Source organism: Solea solea, chromosome 4 (genome assembly GCF_958295425.1).
Source record: "Solea solea chromosome 4, fSolSol10.1, whole genome shotgun sequence".
NCBI classification, from domain to species: domain Eukaryota; kingdom Metazoa; phylum Chordata; class Actinopteri; order Pleuronectiformes; family Soleidae; genus Solea; species Solea solea.
The window spans coordinates 14,210,951-14,234,306 of NC_081137.1; the positions used below are offsets into that span (position 1 = coordinate 14,210,951).

General features: G+C 42.2%; 1 protein-coding gene across 5 annotated transcripts in view; it reads right to left on the reverse strand.

Annotated features, from left to right (window-relative positions):
* Positions 1-10,068: 10,068 nt before the first annotated feature.
* mtmr4 (myotubularin related protein 4) overlaps positions 10,069-23,356 on the reverse strand; it is a 43,738-nt gene continuing 30,450 nt past the window's right edge. For all 5 annotated transcript variants that reach the window (XM_058627242.1, XM_058627243.1, XM_058627238.1 and 2 more), the window contains 13 exons: positions 23,251-23,347; positions 21,365-21,478; positions 21,070-21,269; positions 18,740-18,868; positions 17,998-18,109; positions 17,671-17,866; positions 17,356-17,541; positions 16,873-17,043; positions 15,702-15,856; positions 13,555-15,055; positions 13,322-13,432; positions 13,108-13,196; positions 10,069-11,853 (listed from right to left, as the gene is read on the reverse strand). In XM_058627242.1, coding sequence (XP_058483225.1) covers positions 11,676-11,853; positions 13,108-13,196; positions 13,322-13,432; positions 13,555-15,055; positions 15,702-15,856; positions 16,873-17,043; positions 17,356-17,541; positions 17,671-17,866; positions 17,998-18,109; positions 18,740-18,868; positions 21,070-21,269; positions 21,365-21,478; positions 23,251-23,347 — 3,239 coding nt within the window. In that variant the 3' untranslated portion in view covers positions 10,069-11,675. The remainder of the gene's footprint in view (positions 11,854-13,107; positions 13,197-13,321; positions 13,433-13,554; positions 15,056-15,701; positions 15,857-16,872; positions 17,044-17,355; positions 17,542-17,670; positions 17,867-17,997; positions 18,110-18,739; positions 18,869-21,069; positions 21,270-21,364; positions 21,479-23,250; positions 23,348-23,356) is intronic.

The window sequence follows — 23,356 nt, forward strand, 5'->3', positions numbered from 1 at the left end:
AGCAGCACGGACAAATGTGTGGTAACTGATGCTTAAAAATGATCCACACATTTATTAGATGTTCTGTTGATGCTCTGTTCACACCTGCTGTTAACATCTGATCCGAGTCATCCGATCATAGTTGTTCAGATTACACCTGCTACTGCTATTGCTAATATCACGTCAAATGATGATTCTCAAATGTCTTTTTTTATCCACCAACCAAAAATTATTCAGTTTTAATTCCTTCTTTGTTACAAGGAACAATGAAACCGGAAAATGTTCAACATTTATAATAAAAAACAAACAATTAATCCATTATTAAAGTATTTGACAATTCATTTAGTTATCGTTTAATAATGCTGTAATCGTTGCATCCCTACTTTATATATATATTTTTTTTAAATCATCAGAGACATCATATGATTTATTGCGATACTTGCAAAATCATACATTGTGATACACTGACACAACAGTGCCAGTGAAAGTGACCACTTGGCACCATCTAGTGGACTGAAAGGTTCATTTATTTTGTTTATTTGTAATGCTAATCCACAAAAAAGTTTGACGTTTATTTATAACATCAGTTCAAAACATTGTTATGGAACAAACCATGACTCTTTCACCTGTCATTTCATCACGTCACACGGACGACGTTAACAGCACTTGTCAACAGAGAGTTTAATGTGTGCACATCATTTTTACATTGTTAACAGGTGAAAACTAGGGACCACTCAAAGTCACAAAATTCTATCAATAAATACACCATTCAATAATGACTACAATGTGCCATTCATTCATTGATTCAAATTGGAATGAAATACATACACGTCTTATTAAATGTGACATTCATTCATTCATTCAAATACCAATTAATTTGATGTAAAAAACAACATATAGAATGACTTGACTGTTGAATGAATGATTTCATGGTCCTGTGTTGCAGTGCATCATCAGTTGATTTGATGCTGATGGGTGACTTTGACACGTTAAATCAATTCATGATGCACTGCAACACAGGACCATGACATCATTCATGTCAAAGTCAAGTCATTAGATATGTTTTGTGGTATTTGAATGAATGAATGTCACATTTAATAAGACGTGTATGTATTTCATTCCAATTTGAATCAATGAATAAATGTCACATTGTAGTCCTTATTGAACGGTGTTATTATTTTATTTTTTGAGTGAATTTTGTAACTTTGAGCGCTCCCTAGTTTTCACCTGTTAACAATGTAAAAATGATGTGCACACATTAATCCCACAGAAGTCTAATTGATGTGCTGATCATTTTTAAGCATCAGTTGCTGGACACCGGTACCCCGACTGTGTGGTCAACAGTCCAGAGAGTGGACCCCTGTCATTTTGTTTTTGTGATTTTATGGGATTTCCTGGGAATTTTCTGGGGGAAAAATGTGAAATAAAATGGCATAACCCCCTGTTGTTACCAGTGTGGGGAGCCGGGGGAGCACAGCCCAGCCCCGGCCCCAGTTTGGCCCCGGCGCCGGGGCCAAGTGTTCGGAGCATGCTGGATTTGAACCAGCCACAGCCGGACTGGCACAACCTCCTCGCGGTTGCGAACCAACCCACCACGCCACAAACCCTTTGGAGGTTTGGGATGGAGCTCCGGGCGTTTTTCACTCTTCACTTTGGCTGTGGAACCTTAAACGTTGAAGTATAAAGGAACTGAACTCTCCACGTCAGGACTGAAAGGCAGCTTTCTAACCAGTTGAGCTAACTGTCCACACTCTTCCTTAGGTTTTCTCAGACTTATTTACACTCTGCGTTGAATAGCATGCCTAAAAATTCACTTCATCCAAGTTTCGAACCCCTGACCTGAGGAACTCCAGTCTTTCTCTTAACCTTGTGAGCTATTTGTCCTCACATGGTGTGTGCCAACCTTTGGAAGTCTTTCAATAATAGAACCCATGACTTCAGAAAAAAATCAGACTGATGAAATATTTTAGAACGTTTGTCCCCAAAAATGGACAACGTTGTTGGTGTAGTGGTTAGTGCTCTTGCCTTTGAAACAAGACTTTCAGGGTTCAAGACCCATTTGGAACAAGTATCTTTCTGGAGTTTTTCATGTTCTCCTTGTGTGTGCGTGGCTTTTCTCCCGTTTCTCTGGCTTCCTCCTACAATCCATCAATCATCTACCGCTTTGTCCTACACTGGAGGGTTGCGGGGAGTGCTGTGCCAAGCTCAGCTGTCATAGGGTGATAGGCGTGGTTCACCCTGCACTGTTCGCCAGTCCATTCAAAACATGCAGTACGATGATGAGGTAAATTTCTGCTTAAACATTGACTTCATGTAAGATTCGAACCCCTGACCATAGGAACGCCAGTCCACATCTGAACCGTGTGAGCTATTTGTCTTTGCATGCTTTTTCAATCAATTTGGAAGTCTTTCAATAATACAACCCATGGCTTCAAAAAATGTCAGACTGATGAAATATTGAAGAACGTTTGTCCCCGAAATTAGACAGCATGGTTGGTGAAGTGGTTAGTGCTCTTACCTTTGAAACAAGACTTTCAGGGTTCAAGACCCATTTGGAACAAGTATCTTTCTGGAGTTTTTCATGTTCTCCTTGTGTGTGCCTGGCTTTTCTCCCGTTTCTCTGGCTTCCTCCTACAGTCCATCAATCATCTACCGCTTTGTCCGACACTGGAGGGTTGCGGGGAGTGCTGTGCCAAGCTCAGCTGTCATAGGGTGATAGGCGTGGTTCACCCTGCACTGTTCGCCAGTCCATTCAAAACATGCAGTACGGTGATGAGGTAAATTTCTGCTTAAACATTGACTTCATGTAAGATTCGAACCCCTGACCATAGGAACGCCAGTCCACATCTGAACCGTGTGAGCTATTTGTCTTTGCATGCTTTTTCAATCAATTTGGAAGTCTTTCAATAATACAACCCATGGCTTCAAAAAAATGTCAGACTGATGAAATATTTCAGAACGTTTGTCCCCAAAATTAGACAGAGTGGTTGGTGTAGTGGTTAGTGCTCTTGCCTTTGAAACAAGACTTACAGGGTTCGAGACCCAGTTTGAACAAGTGTCCTAATGCGTGGAGTTTTTCATGTTCTCCCCATGTGTGCGTGGCTTTTCGCCGGGTTCTCTGGCTTCCTCCCAACAACATGCAATATGGCGATGAGGTTAATTGGTCACTCTAAATTGACCAATTGAGTTCTGTGAATCTGCTATTGAAACACTTGTAAATGTGTTGAAAGGTTGTTAGTCTCTAAAACTCCATGCACAAAGACTCTTGTTGCAAGCTGGGCTTGAACTAGGACCCTCTCGCTTCAAAGGTAAGAGCACTAACCACTATACCAACCACGTTGTCCATATACGGAGACAAACGTTCTTCAATATTTCATCAGTCTGACATTTTTTTGAAGCCATGGGTTGTATTATTGAAAGACTTCCAAATTGATTGAAAAAGCATGCAAAGACAAATAGCTCACACGGTTCAGATGTGGACTGGCATTCCTATGGTCAGGGGTTCGAATCTTACATGAAGTCAATGTTTAAGCAGAAATTTACCTCATCACCGTACTGCATGTTTGAATGGACTGGCGAACAGTGCAGGGTGAACCACGCCTATCACCCTATGACAGCTGAGCTTGGCACAGCACTCCCCGCAACCCTCCAGTGTAGGACAAAGCGGTAGATGATTGATGGATTTGTAGGAGGAAGCCAGAGAAACGGGAGAAAAGCCACGCACACACAAGGAGACCATGAAAAACTCCAGAAAGATACTTGTTCCAAATGGGTCTTGAACCCTGAAAGTCTTGTTTCAAAGGCAAGAGCACTAACCACTACACCAACAACGTTGTCCATTTTTGGGGACAAACGTTCTAAAATATTTCATCAGTCTGATTTTTTTCCGAAGTCATGGGTTCTATTATTGAAAGACTTCCAAAGGTTGGCACACACCATGTGAGGACAAATAGCTCACAAGGTTAAGAGAAAGACTGGAGTTCCTCAGGTCAGGGGTTCGAAACTTGGATGAAGTGAATTTTTAGGCATGCTATTCAACGCAGAGTGTAAATAAGTCTGAGAAAACCTAAGGAAGAGTGTGGACAGTTAGCTCAACTGGTTAGAGAGCTGCCTTTCAGTCCCGACGTGGAGAGTTCAGTTCCTTTATACTTCAACGTTTAAGGTTCCACAGCCAAAGTGAAGAGTGAAAAACGCCCGGAGCTCCATCCCAAACCTCCAAAGGGTTTGTGGCGTGGTGGGTTGGTTCGCAACCGCGAGGAGGTTGTGCCAGTCCGGCTGTGGCTGGTTCAAATCCAGCATGCTCCGAACACTTGGCCCCGGCGCCGGGGCCAAACTGGGGCCGGGGCTGGGCTGTGCTCCCCCGGCTCCCCACACTGGTAACAACAGGGGGTTATGCCATTTTATTTCACATTTTTTTCCCCAGAAAATTCCCAAGAAATCCCATAAAATCACAAAAACAAAATGACAGGGGTCCACTCTCTGGACTGTTGACCACACAGTCGGGGTACCGGTGTCCAGCAACTGATGCTTAAAAATGATCAGCACATCAATTAGACTTCTGTGGGATTAATGTGTGCACATCATTTTTACATTGTTAACAGGTGAAAACTAGGGAGCGCTCAAAGTTACAAAATTCACTCAATAGATAATTACACCGTTCAATAAGGACTACAATGTGACATTTATTCATTGATTCAAATTGGAATGAAATACATACACGTCTTATTAAATGTGACATTCATTCATTCAAATACCACAAAACATATCTAATGACTTGACTTTGACATGAATGATGTCATGGTCCTGTGTTGCAGTGCATCATGAATTGATTTAACGTGTCAAAGTCACCCATCAGCATCAAATCAACTGATGATGCACTGCAACACAGGACCATGAAATCATTCATTCAACAGTCAAGTCATTCTATATGTTGTTTTTTACATCAAATTAATTGGTATTTGAATGAATGAATGAATGTCACATTTAATAAGACGTGTATGTATTTCATTCCAATTTGAATCAATGAATGAATGGCACATTGTAGTCATTATTGAATGGTGTATTTATTGATAGAATTTTGTGACTTTGAGTGGTCCCTAGTTTTCACCTGTTAACAATGTAAAAATGATGTGCACACATTAAACTCTCTGTTGACAAGTGCTGTTAACGTCGTCCGTGTGACGTGATGAAATGACAGGTGAAAGAGTCATGGTTTGTTCCATAACAATGTTTTGAACTGATGTTATAAATAAACGTCAAACTTTTTTGTGGATTAGCATTACAAATAAACAAAATAAATGAACCTTTCAGTCCACTAGATGGTGCCAAGTGGTCACTTTCACTGGCACTGTTGTGTCAGTGTATCACAATGTATGATTTTGCAAGTATCGCAATAAATCATATGATGTCTCTGATGATTTAAAAAAAATATATATATAAAGTAGGGATGCAACGATTACAGCATTATTAAACGATAACTAAATGAATTGTCAAATACTTTAATAATGGATTAATTGTTTGTTTTTTATTATAAATGTTGAACATTTTCCGGTTTCATTGTTCCTTGTAACAAAGAAGGAATTAAAACTGAATAATTTTTGGTTGGTGGATAAAAAAAGACATTTGAGAATCATCATTTGACGTGATATTAGCAATAGCAGTAGCAGGTGTAATCTGAACAACTATGATCGGATGACTCGGATCAGATGTTAACAGCAGGTGTGAACAGAGCATCAACAGAACATCTAATAAATGTGTGGATCATTTTTAAGCATCAGTTACCACACATTTGTCCGTGCTGCTCCTCGTCCTCGTCCTCGTCCTCCTCCAGGTCAGCCAGGTCCTCCTGCACCTGCTGCAAACAATGCTGTAGATGAGTTACACTGTAAAGGACTTTAAAAATCCTAAAAACATTTCTAAAATCTCAACATTTAAGGATTCTGATGTATTTAGTGACAGCGCTGGTGAAAGCCTCTTCTTACTCTTCACTGTAAAGTCATGGCTTGGGTTTTTTTTCTCTTATTGCCCTAAATTCTGATGATAATGACCTCATTCAACGATGCTTGAAAACACATGAACTGTGTCTTTAACTGCAGCTGTTTGTAGGTGTTCAGTCATGGGACATGATGAGACAAAGTAGTATCCAGTTTAGAGTGTCCAAATGTGGTCATTGCAGTAAATGAGTGAAGAAATGTGAGTAAAATACATTAAAAGGTTTTTATTGTCAACTATATATTGGTCCATATCAACACGGGCACTTTTATTTATTCTACGAAACCACTGCTCCTGAACAGGTTTTTTTTTTTAAGATATTCTAGATACTAGATACTCAACAGTTTAAATGGTATGTTGACATTTTTTGTTGAGGACATTGTTTGACATTTTGGACAGTTTACTAAATAATCGATATACTCAGTTATATTTACATAAACAGTTCATATTTTAACTTTTTGTTGACATATTATTGGACATTATGGACAGTATGAAGAGGCAGTTGTTGACATCATACTGTATCATGACATATTTGACACAAAGTCAGTTTTTTGAAAACACACACGTACATGGTTAGACGGTGATCGTGTGTTTACTGAGGAGCAGTGACGTCACATTAGCAGCAGTAGCAGGTGTAATCTGAACACGTGTGATCGGATCGCTCAGGTCGGATGTTAACAGCAGGTTTGAACAGAGCGTCAACAGAGAATCTAAGACATGTGTGGCTCACATTTAAGCAGCAGTTACCATGTGTTTATTCCCGCTGCTCCTCGTCCTCTTCCTGTTTCTGTCTCGGCTTGGAAGAAGCTCCGACAAGGGAAGTGGAACATTCCACATAGCTCGACACAGAGGGGAGGAGTGGAATGTACCAAGTCACGGAAAGTACACAAAGGCTTTTAAATCAGTGTGTCTTTGCGCAGGAGCAGCTCCACCTGTGATTAATCAACGTTCATGTCCTCGCTCAGAGCCGGCCCTGGGCATAGGCAGTATAGGCAAATGCTAGGGGCGCCGTCATCCGCAGGGGGCGCCGAAAACGGAGGAAAAAAAAATATTATTTTTTTTTAATTATAAATACTTTTTTATTTTTATTTTACCAGTGCCATTATTACTATTATTTCGAAATATTATATAAGCCCACAGCGACATAAAGTCATAGCAAAGATTATTAAATAATGCATCGTAGTTACCGTTGTTGGATGTTGGAGCAGAGTGTTAGCTTGCTAGCTTACTTCAGACGATAGCAACATTGTTTAATAATCAATAAATAGCTGAGTCGACGTGTGTTAATGTTACTCCACCTTAAATTCATCAGGGACGTTTGGAAACTTAACAATAGGCCTGTTCAGGTGTTATTTTACAGGTGTCTTTCCTGCTTGTATGTCAGTTAAAATGCTTTAAGTTGTCCATCCCCTTTGTAATAGGGTGGTTGTAAGCCTTTGGTTTTATGTGTCACAGTTTATGTTTGTTAAAGTTTACATCAGTGTTAAAGTGCAGTTAAAGTGTATTACTGTTAATATTTCATACCTTAGCTTTCCCATATCATTCATAGGCTATATATACATATATATTCATTTCACTGCACTTTTTTTTTTGCACTCTGGTTAGACTGAATTGCATTGCAATGACAATAAAGTTGAATGAATCTCATCACATTTTCATTATTAGTCTATATTAGTCTCATGTATAGCACACCAAGCATCTGTTTTTTTATTAAAATGTAACATGCAGTCGTCACATATACTTCTCTTCTCTCTTCAGATGCACTTTTAAAATATTTCAGTACCACCCCCAGTGACACAGCATCAGGTGCTGCTGTCCCATCTACCTCTGCACAGCCCAGTGACACTTTTTAATTTGATCACTTGTTTCTTTCTTTAGTTTTTATTTGGTGTGATATTTTTTACTCAAAGAAATAAAATCTTGAATACACACATGCAGTTTCTGTGTGATTGTATGAAAGTTGATTGTGAAATTGACTGCTGCGATGCAAGGGGGCGCCAACTAAAATCTTGCCTAGGGCACCAAATTACTCAGGGCCGGCACTGTCGTCCAAAATCAGTCAAAAACGTCATAGTATAGTATGTCGTCCAAAATATGTCAAAAAAGTCATACTATAGTATGTCGTCCAAAATCGGTAAAAAAGGTCATAGTATAGTATATCGTCCAAAATCAGTCAAAATCGTCATAGTATAGTATCTCGTCCAAAATCGGTTAAAAAACGTCATAGTATAGTATGTCGTCCAAAATCAGTCAAAAAGTCATAGTATAGTATGTCGTCCAAAATCGGTCAAAAAACTCATACTATAGTATGTCGTCCAAAATCGGTAAAAAAGGTCATAGTATAGTATATCGTCCAAAATCAGTCAAAATCGTCATAGTATAGTATGTCGTCCAAAATCGGTTAAAAAACGTCATAGTATAGTATGTCGTCCAAAATCAGTCAAAAAAGTCATAGTACAGTATGTCGTCCAAAATCAGTCAAAAAAGTCATAGTATATAGTATGTCGTCCAAATTCAGTCAAAAAACTCATAGTATAGTATGTCGTCCAAAATCAGTCAAAAAACTCATAGTATAGTATGTCGTCCAAAATCAGTCAAAAAAGTCATAGTATAGTATGTCGTCCAAAATCAGTCAAAAAAGTCATAGTATAGTATGTCGTCCAAAATCAGTCAAAAAAGTCATAGTATAGTATGTCGTCCAAAATCAGTCAAAAAAATCATAGTATAGTATGTCGTCCAAAATATGTCAAAAAAGTCATAGTATAGTATGTCGTCCAAAATCCTTTGGGATGTCCACATTTAAAACACAGATCAGGGATATGACCATTACTTTTATTTAGCATTTCTGGAGTAATTGCATTGTATACTTCCCTCTCCTCATGATTAATGTTCAGTAAATGCTAAAATAATAACGTTATTTTGGTGATCCCTTTTTTTTAACCTATATTTGAATGGAAAATTGTAGGAAATGGATTCCATAGCAGGAATACATGAAGTTTTCCATAACTATGCAACACTCTCTTCTGCCTTTTATCTCTTTTGACGCAAGAACTACATCTTGTGGACAAATGGAGGAAATGTTTTTGTTTTTTTGTTTTTTTTTATTAATCTCTGTTCGATCCATCACATCCTTTATATACAGCATCTACTTTTTTTTAAAAATCCTTTTAAAATGTAATCATAACAACTGCAAAAACAATGTTTGGTTTTTGCCCCTAAATCTTAGTGGACTTATGGGGTAAAGTCAGACAAAAATGAAAAGCCTGTCGACTGTAATTACAACACACACACACTCACAACACACACAAGAGAGCTCTCTCTTTCATAAGTCATGACTGACAACTTAACCATATTTAATGGAAATCAATTCATTCTGGAAACAAACATCTTCATCTCACCTCTGCTCCATCTTTTAACTCCACAAAAACTGTACACAAGGACTATAGAGACATGGTTTGACGAGTTTGGTGTGCAAGAACTGGACCCCAACCCCATCGAGCACTTTTGAGATGAACCGGACAAGAGATTGTGAGCCACGTATTCTCGATCACACAAATTCACCATAGAAAAACTTTCAAATCTTGAGGAAAGTCTGCAAAAGGCGTTAAGTCCTGTAGATTACTGTAACTCATTATTATCAGGATGCTTTAAAAAGTCTCTGATGAGTCTCCAGTTGGTTCAGAATGCAAGTACTGAACCAGGAAAGGAGATCACACCGCTCCAAAATTTTGATATAGAATTTAAAATCCTCCTCCTCGCATTTAAAGCACTCCCCCCGTCATACCTTACAGACATGATTATTCACATGATTAAAGTGTAGTATGGGACATGTCATGTGACTGAAATACTAGCTTCACTGATCACTAAAATGTCTCAAACAGAAGAGAAATAAAACAACGTTCTGTAGTGAAGATAAATGGACTTGAATTTATAGCGTTGTACTTGTTTTAAACGGCAAAGACCGCATTTTCATATATAGCCTCACAGGATTTCTCCAGACAACTACCTGTGAAACAAATGTGTGTGTGTGTTTGTAAATAATTTAATCTAATAGTAAAACCTGAGTTACATGTAAATAAGCAGGCTGGAAAACAGACGCATGATATAATCTTTTATTTTAACCCATGGGATTTAACTTTTACAGTGCATTTCTTTACAACAATTACTCATTAAGTGACTGCTTGTAGCCTCCACTACAGATCAGATTACTATGTATGTTACATTTCTGAGCTTCTCTGACAGATCCGGACTTCATGATCACCTTGCGATGACATCCCAAGAGTTAAGATGACGGATAAATTGCACACGTTAACTAATTCAGTGACATCCGACCATCCGTTTTAAACGCCATTAGCCACGTTACCAAATCTGTTAATATTTAGTTACCTCAGTGTTATTTTAAGAGCTAATAATCTGTACCTCTGAAACATACAGACAAGTGGCCAATAAGAAACCTGCTGCCATCCGTAAGAAAGAAAAAGGCTTTTCAAAATAAAACGAAAAACAAAAGTATGGCACTATAGTCTCGAAGGACGACCAGTATACGAACACATAGTTAAAGGGGACTGTGGCCAAACTCCCCTGAACAGAACAATTCACTCCGAGCACATAATTCAGTCTTCACTGCCACTCAATGTGAGGAGTCGTCAGTCAGATGGACATCAAGCTTTATACGCACGTTAAGCCATTCGCTCTCAAGCATGTCAGCAGAAAAAAGAAAAAAAAAAAAAAAGGAAGTTCCCTCGGTCACGTCACAGAAAAACCAGCAGTACCTTCGAAATGACGTCAGACAACGTCGCGTGTTCCAGCGTCAGTATATCTACATTTCTTCTCTCATCAGGACACGACACACAAACACTCGCACGTACAGTTTCCCACCAGAACAAACCGGAGCAAAGCATTGGTAAAGACAGAACCACATTGACTGTGCATATACATCAGTTTTTTTTTTTTTTTTGAAAAGACATTTGCAGCAATGAACACATATACAACCCACCGAATGCACAAGAACATAAACTCCATCCAGTTACCCTTTACATATTACATTCAGGCTCTAAGAAACAAAAAGACGCGATGGCAAAGTAAACAGCAGATTTCTCCCTTTTGCTCAAGTTTGGTCTCAAATTCCCTCCTAATATACGACAGCTAGTAGTGCACAAAATAAGAATACAAAATTAGACTTTTAAACACTGTAGCAGCAATTCCTTTTCTTTTAGAGTTGAAAGCCTCCAACAGAACTGGTAAAGGCTTTGGAGTCACCCCCGTCACATCACGTGGGAGGGGTGAGCGATTGTCCTCTGAAGCGCAAGACGGTGTCTGTAAGGACGGTGCAGGTGTGTTTGGTACTCAAGGTGGTGGGACATGTTGGAGATGTGTCCCGGGACAGCAGGACGCCGCGGCGCTCCGCACTGAAAATGTTTTTGAACACGACAAGTGGGTCCTGCAGGGGAAAAAACCTCGCCTGTGTGGACAACGCCTCCGTCTCACACTCCCCCCCCCTCCCCTCCCCTCCCCCCTTCCTCTTCAACTCCTCTCAAACTGTCTCAAAGTGCAAACCGAGCCTCAAAAAAGAGTAACAATCCCTCCTCACATTCACCAGCCTCTCTCCTGCAGCCACAAACCAGAGCAGGTTGGGGTCACAGCAAGAATCTCAGCTCATCAGGACGGTCGAGCCGAGGCGCGGCCAATGCTACACGACGTGTCTCTCAGCTGGAGGCTGTGGCGATGGCCTTTTTCAGCTGCTGGCTGCGCATCTCGCGGGTGCGGGACTCGAGCAGCAGGTCGTGGCAGGTGTTGCAGACCAGCACTGGGTCGTAGAGCTGCTGGTCAGGGATGGGAAGCTTCAGGTGACAACAGTCTTTACAGAACACATTGCCACAGTTCCTGAAAAGGAGAAACACAGAAAGGGTGACCTTTAAAACTGTTGTTGATAAATTACCTTTTATTGTTTGAGCTGTGTGTAGTGACCTACTTTTTAAATGCAAGTTTAATTTAAAATCAAAGTGGTTTTTTTCCGTCCCCTGTGCTGCAGGTGCACCCTTGGTAAATTGCCATGGGAATAATATACAACTCCTTATATGGACATCCTGGGGTGTGTGATTATAGGCTTTACAAAATCTGTTTTTACATCCTTTTATGTGCTGTTGAGTCAAAGTCACACAAAAGTTTATCATTTACTGTTGAAGTGTAGGTCGGAGTCATCAAAGATCAATAAATATGTTTTTACTTTTCAGTTTTATAATTATGTTTTACATTACTATTAAGATAGATTTAAAGAAATACTTATAAGGAATAAATACATTTGCTGTGTATGTATCAATTTAGAAACCATGACAACACCAGCCCCTGTATATACTGTGTATTTTGTGTGATGCTCTGTCTGAGGACATTCATTCCTCTGTCTAATTTAGGACGACTTTCAGTTTCTAAGTGAAGCATATAAATAATTCTCGGACTAAACCGAGGGCCTTTGATGCTGCAACCGAAGCTCGTCTTGAAAGTACAACGCTAAGTGTGTGCGTGTGTGAGTCACAGGCTGCCACGTTGGCAAAACTGTGCAGAGAAAAGTAGGATACAACTGTGTTAAGAAAATAACATTTTACCTTTACATCAGAAACTATTCATTGATAATCAGAAGAAAGAAACACTTGAATGGCTTTAAAAACATTTTAATTCAAGCAACTATCTGAAGGGCTGGACTTGAGAGAAGACCTTTTATCAAATAAAGTGTGCTCTTTTAAAGATCAACCACAAGGGGGCATACTCTCACCCTTGTGATATATTCTCTGCACTAATTTGTGTCAAAGCAGATTTGAAAATCCCTGACTTCAGGGGAATTATTTACAATTATTTACATTATTGATGAATCGGTCGATAGTTTTCTCAATTGTTCGGTCCATAAAATAACAGAAAATGTTGATCGTTTTTTTTCCCTAAACCTCAAATGTCTGGTTGATGTGTTTTAGAGGAGCAAAGAAACCACAACATATTAACATCTAAAAAGCTTTAAACCAGTTTATTATTTGAATGTATGATACCCATGCTGAATATCTTTTGCACCTTCATCATGTGATGTTTCACATTTTCATTGTGTTCTGTGTGTATTAAAGCAATAAAAAACACAGTGTGAAGCCCAACCTGCAGTGGTGACGTCTCTTGGCTATCCAGAACTCACAGTCACAGTTGAAACAATGAGAAGCCATGTGGTCAGGCACCCACCTCGTGACCTACACACACACAAACAACTCTATCAGGACAGTGTGTGGTAATAAGGGTGTCAAAAGCCATACAAGGTGAGGTGGAGGTAATAGTGAAGGAGAAGAGTAGTATTATGGCTCTACAAGATGCTGACCTCTGTGTCCTTGCGCTCCACTCGATCCCAGCTGCCCTCAGACAGACGGTCCTCACTGTGGGTGGACAGAGAATCCTCCTCATTGCTGTTGTCAGACTCCCGCAGACACGTCTAAAACAACGGCAAACACAGACAAGGTTAAAACACGAGATGCCTCTGGAGTTATTCAAAAGGTGGCGCTGTGTGTGTGTGTCAGGCAAATACGTCATGTGCGGGGGAAAAAAGCCACTCACGATGTCGTCCTCGTAATCAATGTCTGGCTCTGAGGGAGGGCTGCTGTACTGTTTACTCTCCAGCCTCATCTGCAGCTGTCGCACCTGCTGCCGCAGCACCTCCACCTCCTGCTTGTAACCTGCCTCGATCTGCCGCAGCCTCTGCTGCACGGCGTCCATGGGCACCGGCAGCCCGTCATCGTCCAGGTACGCCGGGGCATGGGGTGGAGGAGGGGAAGAAGAGGGTGAGGTGTATGACACTGGCAGGAGCTGGTGACCTGCCAGGGAGTAGCTGTTGAGGGCGGCGGCGGCGGCAGCGGCAGCAGCAGCAGGACTACAAAGGCCAGCATAGCCCACGCTCCTGGCTGCAGACAGCCACCCAGGCTGCGGAGTGCTGCTGGGACAACAAAGAGCCTCCCGGCGGCAGCACTGCGACCCGTTGGCGATGGCAAAGCCCTGGGACCGGAGCAGCTTAGTGGCAAGCCGGCGACTCTGGTAAGTGTTGGGATGCAAGGCCCGGCTGATGCCAGAGGGACTGGCACTGCTGCAGGCGGACTGGACCAGACCGCGAACGTTTTCCCAGTGAGAACCAAGCAGGGACAGGTCTGAGAGCTGGCTCTGGGAGATGAGATGGCGAGCCGCTACCTGGGTGCAGTCTGCAGCAACTGTTAGCACACGCTCTCGTCCTTTCACCACATCTGTCCTCGTGTCCTCTTTCTCCTTCTGAGGCTGAACCTGGGGCTGTGAGTCAGGCTGCTCCTCACCATTAAAATATTCTGCGAGTTCCTGGCTCACTGTGGGGGGAAGGACGGGGGGAAGCTCTCCCTCATCAGTGAGAGTCTCGGTGGAGTCTTCCATGGGAAGGAGTGGTGTTAGCTGCTTCAGAGCAAGCAGGGCAGCAGATTCTGGGAGGCCATTTTCCTGGCTGCCAACATGGCCATTAATCAGCAAGGTGGGTGTGGATGCTGCGGGCTGGGTGCCGTTGCAGGGAAGAGGTAAGCACGGCTCTGATTTGTGAGTGGGTGAAGTGGTGCTCTCAGCAGTCCTATCAGGGCTCTCAGCCTCCAGTGGGGGTGGTGGGAGTGGAGGGTTAGTGATGTGAGGCAGAGCCTGTTGGAGGACAGGTGTGGGTAAAGGAGTGTGAGCAGGTGTGAAGTCCTGCCTCAGAGTGACAGGGGGGAGGGGCAGAGAAGGCAGCGGCTGTGTGGTCAGACATGGCTCCTCCAGAGTCCCTTCACTGCTCTCCGCACCTGGAACATCATCATCATCATCATCATCATCATCTGGGGTTTGGGGGGGGCTCTGATATAGGGGTTCATCCTCAGCACTGTCCAGATCAGAGTCAGGTATGACGTCGTGAGAACGGTCAGCAGAGGCTTCTTCCATTGCGGGCGAGGGGTCCAGGGCAGAGCGACCCTCCTGGCAGTGCTTGTTGAGATTAGGGTCGCTGGAAGTGCGGGTCAGGGGTGTCCCGTTCTCAAAAGCTGTCAGCAAATTGTCCATGGAGCGAGTCTTGGGAAGCCTGGATAACAGAAATATATAAAATCACATATAAAATGATGATCTTCTTTTTCCAGAAGCAGTAACTGCAGTGATACAATTCTATTTGGGATTTTTGCAATCAGTCTCTATCCAAATCAACTCAAGCGCTAATGACTCGTATGTAGACTGGGATTTGAGCATTAACTCCATTCTGGCGTGGAAGTTGCACACAAGGATTTAAAGTTTTTAAGTGACAGTTTTTAGTTTTTTAGTACCATCAAATTCAATATTAAGTTCCAAATATTTAAAAAATACACAAAATAACACAGCTGTGCTGACTGAGTGACAGAAAGACAGCAGCTGCTGCTCCAGGTTCATGTAAGAGTTACAAACTCAGCCATCAGTTTTCTGACGTGCTGTTGTCAGGTCACTGCTACATTTGCCGTGTAAATGACCATCAATACAAACACATGTAACATAAAAAGACCAGTCAATGTCACTGGTTCTTTGTGAGAGAGAAAAAAAGTCACAGCATGTATCATGCATAATTAATAAACCGTGATCTCATACTGTTACCACGGAGCTCATATTCCCAATTCCTAAGGAGCAGTTCCTTTCCCATTCCTAAGAGCTCAATAAAAGAAATCCAAGATCTTTAAATAGATCACACAAGAGAGATAAAGTACCTGTCCAGGGAACGGGAAGTGAGTTCGTCTCCTGCGACACTTGGGGGAAGGTAAAGCTCCACAGAATCGTCCACAGCCGTGCAGGGGGAGGAGGTGGGCAGGTAAACAGACGTCCACAGCTGTAGCGCCCGAGTGTGGCAGACTGGCTGCAGCACCTAGCAGACAAAAGAAGTGATGAGGCCTATCTAAGAAGGTCAAAGTAGAGCAATTACTCAGTGGTGCTCCTCCACTGCTGTGTGCGATGTATTATAATCAAAATTATGCAGGAAAAGAGGCAGAGAAAAAAGGGACACATTTAATCTCATGCTATAAATATTTGATCCAAATCACAGTTATGTATGGAGCCATACATTAATGAATGAGTCATCTCTATAAACAGATTCTACATGTGAATGAGCAGAATCTGTCGGTGATGGAAAGGATTTTGGTGCTGTAAGGCTTCTGGATTCTGTTTTTTAAGTCTGACCAGTCACATTTGAGCAGGTTTTTGTTGCTCTACTGAGCTTGTTTTTTTTTAATTTATTTATTATTAATTTATCGTATGCAGACAGCTGTTAATAGAGATTAGCCAAACACTTGCTGGTCTTAAGATTCTCACATCTCATGTTGCCAAGCATTCCAATCCAAATGCCAAAGATCACAGACTTTGACATAATAACAACAAAGCTGGTGGAGCCCTAACACTACTGCACAGTACTGTAAATATTCATCCATCCATTCATCTGTCCATCATCCACTGCTTATCGTAGTTCAGGTCATTTGGGTAGCAGCTCTAGCAGGGGGCCCCAGACTTCCCTTTCCCTGGCCACATGGTCCAACTCTAACTGGGGGAGATCCCTAGGCGCTCCCAGGCCGGCAGGAGATATAATCTCCCTCTCCACCTAGTCCATGGTCTGTCCCTAGGTCTCCTCCCAGTACGACATGCCGGAAAAACCTCCCTATGGAGGCACTCTGGTGGCATCCTTACCAGGTGCCCAAACCACCTCAACTGGCTCCTTTCCATGCAAAGGTGCAGCGGCTCAACTCTGAGTCCCTCCCTCCAGACGATCTCACGCTCTATGGTTCCCTCACTCGTGAACAAAACTTCGAGATGACTATTCAACAAGTCAACAAGATGAGGAGTTGAAGGGACTGATATATAGGGAACAATACTGTGAAAACGGGCACTTACCATGTCATGACTGGGGATGTAGAGAAAGTTCTGGAAGTTCTTGTTTCCTGAGCGAAGCAGGGACCACACAGAGCAGGTGCGTTTGTAAATATTCTTTGCCTCCCTCTCGCGAGCGTTGTTACACAGAAACGTTCCATAAAGACACGAGTATGTGTGCTGCACCAACTTGACCTGGAAACACAGGAGATGGAAAAACAACAAATCAAGGATTTGGAGAATGGTGACACCCCTATTTGTGATCATAATTGAATGATATCAAATTATATAAGAGGCACTGGAAACATTTTTGTTATTATTATTATTATGATTATTAATAATAACAATCATAATAATAATCATAATAACTCAGTTTGGCCGTGTCATTTTCACAGTGCAAGTGTCGTCGTGCGAATGTCTCCGATGTTTGAGGTTTACTGGTGAATTAGTCACAAAAACAGTATCAGACAGACAGGGAGAAGGAACAGGTGCTGGAAGACCACCCACCAGGAAGGCCTCATTGAACTCAAACAGGCAGGGGAACTGTTTGAGCAGCTGGTGAACACAGTCCAGCCACTGCAGGAAGACGGGACACTGTTCGCTCACATCGTCAGAATTCTCCTGGTGGCCACAGCGGTCCCCAAACTTATGACCGAAGTCCAGCCACTCAGTTTCTACAAGCACCTGGAAACCCTGTGGACAACATACTAGTCAGAGCTGACGATAACAACATCTGACTTCAAGAGAAATTATGATTCAGACCCAATATTCCTGTAATTCCCTGTTAAAAACGACAAAATCGCAATCTGTGTAGACAGTCACCTCTAATGTTCTGTAGTAGGGATCCAGTAGAATCTTGGCAAGGGCTACGATCTGGGGCGTGCGGTCCCACCCGTCGGAACAGTGCACCAGGACAGGGCGGCCTTCCCTCTCCACAGCTGAACACACCAGGGTGGCTGCCTTCAACATGACGGACAGGTGCTGCAGCCAGCGGGTGCTCTCCAGTGCTGAGAGCCAGCTGGGGGCAGAAGAGCAGACAGATTAGATGGGTACAATTTTAAATAGGTCATTATCTGTGTACTCTTGTCCTTCTGCATGACAGACGAGTGCAGAGTTGCTCAGCACAAAAGGTCAAACAGATACACTTACTTCCCCGGATCCGGGATCTGACTGCAGACGGCCCTCAGAGCTTGGAAGCTGTTCCGGATGGCGTGGATGTTCGCCATTCCCATGAACATCACCTCACAGTTGGGGTAGTACTCTGAACATAAACAAGAAACAACATGTTGGATAAAGGTCATAAGACAAACAATGCTTAGATGTACAGACAATAGCATCAAGTGCTCAAATGGTGGCTTTAAATGATTTTAAATAAAACAAAGAGACGGTTTTAGGTACAAGTTTATGAACTTAATGAGTTACAGTGTTTGAAATCAAACGATTTTGAGACCCACAGTTGCGTTGCACAGTTGTGCAGCCCAATCGAGTAATAAGACTTGTACTTAAAACAATTATATTGTGTTTATCCTCTTATAAAGTTGATAACAGCAATCAGCAACATCTACAATATTCGTATTTGTAATGGCAGGCCATCATCTTCAAATGTAAGTCCAAATTGTACCCTTTTGTTTTAGTCTCCACCAACATCCTGAGAAAGAGACAGCGAGCGGCCGTTCAGCAGCTCGCTGTATAACTCTCTCCAACAGGTGTGACATATGTTTGTCTGGATGGGCACTAAGCAGTTGATTGATTACAGTGATTTTAATAAAAACAGATGCCTGCTGTTGCCGTTCATCAAAAGTACTATTAGGGATGTGAAAAATGAAGGTGTGATAGCCAAATGTGAATGCGGAAATAAATTTTTAAGTACTGAATGATTAACCGAACTAACCTTCACATTCGCAGCCTCCGCCCTTGGCTCGGTTAGCCACTGCAGCGGTGTATGAGCGAGCATCCAGAATCAGTAGCTTCTGTGGCACAGTGTTGTCATCACAGCCAGAGCCACCTGTTAGAGAGGAGTCTGTACAGAGAGAAGTCCCAGCGCCATGATTAACAGATATTGTCCACTAGGGAAAATCAATAACCCTCTTGGCACAGTTTTGTTCAGTTTAGTATGTTACGCAATTCATTTATATTTTGTCAGTGTTCCGAATAGAACCTAAATAATAGATTTGCGCCATTGAACACAAAACAACGACAATGGTGTTCATCTCAACAAGAATGTCGTGGGTGGAGCCAGTCTAGCTCCACCCTGACTGCACCAAACCATTTTACTCCGGTACCCCAGGGGAAGGGTGCCAAAGAAGAGCTGCTTGTTTTGGTCCTATTCCCAATGGCAACGCAAGAAAAACATGTACTGCACTGAACCGAACCCTTCAATTCGGTGTAAACACAGCTTCGTGGCACCATTTTTTCAGGGTACCTAACACAGTTGTCTGGCACCTAAAGGGTGGAGCTAGATGCAATGCTGTCCAATGATTGGTTGACAGAGAATCATCACTCCCAGACATGAAGAAAGTATAAATGACATTGTAGTACTATAAACATGCCATAACTGATTCAGATATGTGTGACTTTGTAAACAATTGTCATTTTTACTGCGTCATGTTCTTTGTTTTGCAGAATAAGCTGTGCGACTTTGGTTTGATGTCACACTAATCATGTAGCCGACGCAACTATCGCCTTGAATGTACACTACACACCTTGTTGAGGAAATGCAAGTGAGATCAGGGTTAATTTTTCCAAACTGTACAATGGTGTGCAGGACAGCAGATATCACTTACAGGCCCTCTCAATGACACAGCCCCAGTATTGCTATGGTAACAGTCACAAGCAACAAGCCTTCAACAGTGACTACAAACAATGACAGCTAATTACTCCAAGGTTGCAAGTGAATGACTTCTCTTTGCACTAAGCCAGCTTTGTGTAGCCACTGACTTTGTTAATACACTTTGAAATTTGACACAAGGGCATCGTGTTTTTATAAGAATAGAAACAGTAAAACTATCAACTTTCAGAAAGATGCAGGGTTGTTTTCTCGTTTGTCTCAGGCTGTTGTCCTTCTGAGAACTAGAATGGCAAATGCATGTACTTCCTGAACTGAAGCATGTAAACAATGCAGGATGATTTTCATGCTAATTAATCTACGGCCAAATCAGTCAATTAGTGTTTGCAGGAATAACAGGAAAAGTAGAGAAGTTCTACATGACAATGTACAGAACTGCGTGTGTAGCATCAATGTCTGTTGACAGTCCAGAGACAATTAATTAAAAATAAATAATGGAAAGAATTTGCATCCTTCTGAGCATTGATGTCCCTCTTGTGACTTTGTTACCCACAAGAAAATGTGTTACTATCCACCTTGCACAATTTGAATGATTAAAAGATTAGGAATTGAGAGTGAAGCATTTTACATAAAGTTGAAGAGCATTTCTGTGTGTTTTTGCATCCAAGGAAGACACATTTTCAACCCAAAGACAACTCAGCTAACGAGCAAACCAAAGGGTTTTGTGTAAACTGCTGATAAAGCAGCGTGCCAAGGGTTTTTATATTGTTAGAGCGCTTTTAGGAGGAGTTATGCCAACTATGGCTCCTGTGTGTCATTAAGCCACATACCTAAAAACTCCTGCATAGAACAGTGGGGATAAACAGTTTTCAGTCTTTATTCCAGAATTCTAACAGCCACTTTTTTCTAACATACAGACTATATGGACAAAATTATTTGGCCACACCTGTTAAGTATTGAAGTCAGGTATTTATCAGGCTTTGGGCTAGGCCCCTTATCTCCTTTTCTATTCCAACATGATTGTGCCCCAGTGCACAAAGCAGCAAGCACTATAAAGACATGACAAGTTTGGTGTGGAAGAACTTGACTGGCCCGCACAGAGCCCTGACCTCAACCCCATCAAGCACCTTTGGGATGAACTGGAACAGAGATTGCCAGCCAGGCTTTCTCGTCCAACATCAGAGCTTGACCTCATACTGTAAATGCTCTACAGAATGAATGGGCACAAATTCCCATAGAAACAATCCAAGAAGTGTGGAAGCTGTTCTAGCTGCAAAAGGGAGACCATCTCAGTCCCTGTTGGTGTAATGGTCAGGCTACCAAATACTTTTGTCCATATAGTGTATAATGAACTGAGTGAAGAGGATAAACTGCAACTGCACTGACTCTTGAGTGCTGACTTAGCCCACATTCACAATTTAAAATATAGCTTTTACCAAAATCACTATCCGAGGAGTCTGGAGCTTCCCCACGTTGACGGCAGGCTGGTGTTCCACAGGTGCCCTTGGCCCCAGTGTCCATCTGACAGGCCTTGGCGATGGAAGTCACCAGGTACTCGTCATCTGTGTTCCTCCAGCCCCACCAGCTGATCTCAGGCTGACTGCAACGTGAGATCACAGCCCCATTCCTCTGATGCCTAGAATTAAAGTTTGAAGAGACGATAAGAACAATAAATAAATATCGACATAAAATCAGTTCACATATTGTATGACTGTGTGCGAGTGAAGCTACCTGTAGACAACCACAGGGATCCTCTTCCAGGATCTGAAGGAAGCGACACTCTCCAGCTCCTTGTCTGTGATCCAGATTGGAACCAGGAGCTTCTGAGGGTAGCTGGAACAGAGCCTGGTAACAGGAAGAACAAGGGACATGGAGTTTATAATCCTGTGTCATAGAGACAGTCCTTGAGGTGACTTTGCAACACTGAGGAAAAAAACTAAACCCACATTTCCCCCATTTGAGACAAATGTTTACATGTTAGAAAAATATCAGGACAGTAGCAGGAGTGGCACACTTTATTCCCTGCTCGTGCTTGTATACTGGGACAAGGACAGTAGACCAGTTAATGATGTAGTAGAGTAGTACTGTAGCATGGAAATGTGCCGACTACGTCTTCTGAGCACCCTCCTCTCTGATATTTTATTTAATTTCTATTTACCTGCCGACTGTCTAAGGAGGGAGGAGAGAGACTGAGACACTGTGCATGTGTTTGTGTCTCTCTTTCTCTCCCGTGTGTGTGTGTGTGTGTGTGTGTGTGTGTGTGTGTGTGTGTGTGTGTGTGTGTGTGTGTGTGTGTGTGTGTGTGGGAGTATAATACTTTGCTGAGTCACAGCCTCAGCAGGCTGCAGTTAGTTTAATTAGTCGGTTGTCCTGTGCGTCTGTCTCCCTCAGCAGGCTGTGCTCTCTCTCTGGCCCTATGAGCAGACTGTCCTTTATTTATTTTTTTACAGCTTTTTTATTTGCCCGGGCAGCAAAGGAGACAAGCAAGTCTGAGACACACACACAGGTTTGTGCAGCTGTACTTCTTAGTACACTGCATTGACTACCATTTCTTTGAACAGCCTAAACGAAGCTTTATCCCTAACTTTAACCATAACCAGTTAATGTCTAACCCCAAACTTAACCTAACTACACACATCTTAGCCCCTTAAATTTAAGCACTTCTTTAGAAATTTGGTTCTGCCTCATTAGGACACACAAGTACACACCGAGTGCACTGCATTATTTCTGTGTGAGTTGGTTCGACAATGTGATCTATTTGCATGTACGTATTAGAGCTTTGATTTGGTGAGATTGTAAGAAAAGGTAAGAATACACATTGCTTCGTGTTGTTCTATATTCACCTTGAAAGTAAAACTGAAAACTGTTGAGTCATTTTTGGAGCATGGTGGCTGTAGTCTGCTTGAATATGCAACAGTTTATGTGTGTCATGACTGTTAAAATGTAAACAGAAACTCCTCAAACCACTGCTGTAATGTATTCCATGTGACCACTGTCTTCTCTTACCAATTAACACACCCTGCAGAATGTCAGAGCTCTGAGGAGGTAACAGTGTCACTCAGTGTACCGCTTTAGACCTTTACAAGCAAAGTCAGGAGTGTCTGGGACATAATCCACATCTGGATTATTGGCAGAGGAGAGGATTATTCAGTAGAAGATGTGTGCTGTCAATATACAGCCAGGGTATCGGAAGAGAAGTCTGACACTGTGAGCTAGAAACAAGTGCAACCCTCTGCCCACCCAAGACTCCATCCATGCTCTTGTCATTATTTATACATAAACAACTATTTAAGCTTGGATTTACAGCTGCTGTCCTGAAGGAACTACAACCCTTTTGGTCTAACCACTTAAGTCAAGTATTGAAATTTAAAATCCAAACATACTACTACACCCCAAAATCAAGCCTGAGTTCTTACACTCTCGTGCATGCACACATGACTGCACACAGTGTTGTCTGATTCTGTTCCCACTTCCGTCACAGCTTTCAAAACCTTCTCTGAAACCCTGTCACTCACCATTCACTTCCACAACAACCACCGTGACACCTTACATCACCATCCCTTCTGATGAGACAGAAGTGTCTACTGCTATTTATAGGAAAACAATCTGTGACATACTTGTAGTTGGAGTTTATGTCTGACACTCTCCAGATGTTCTGTGTGTCAAAGCTCATCCTCTTGACCTCCATTTCCATTCTGTGACGCACATGATCACCTACACAGC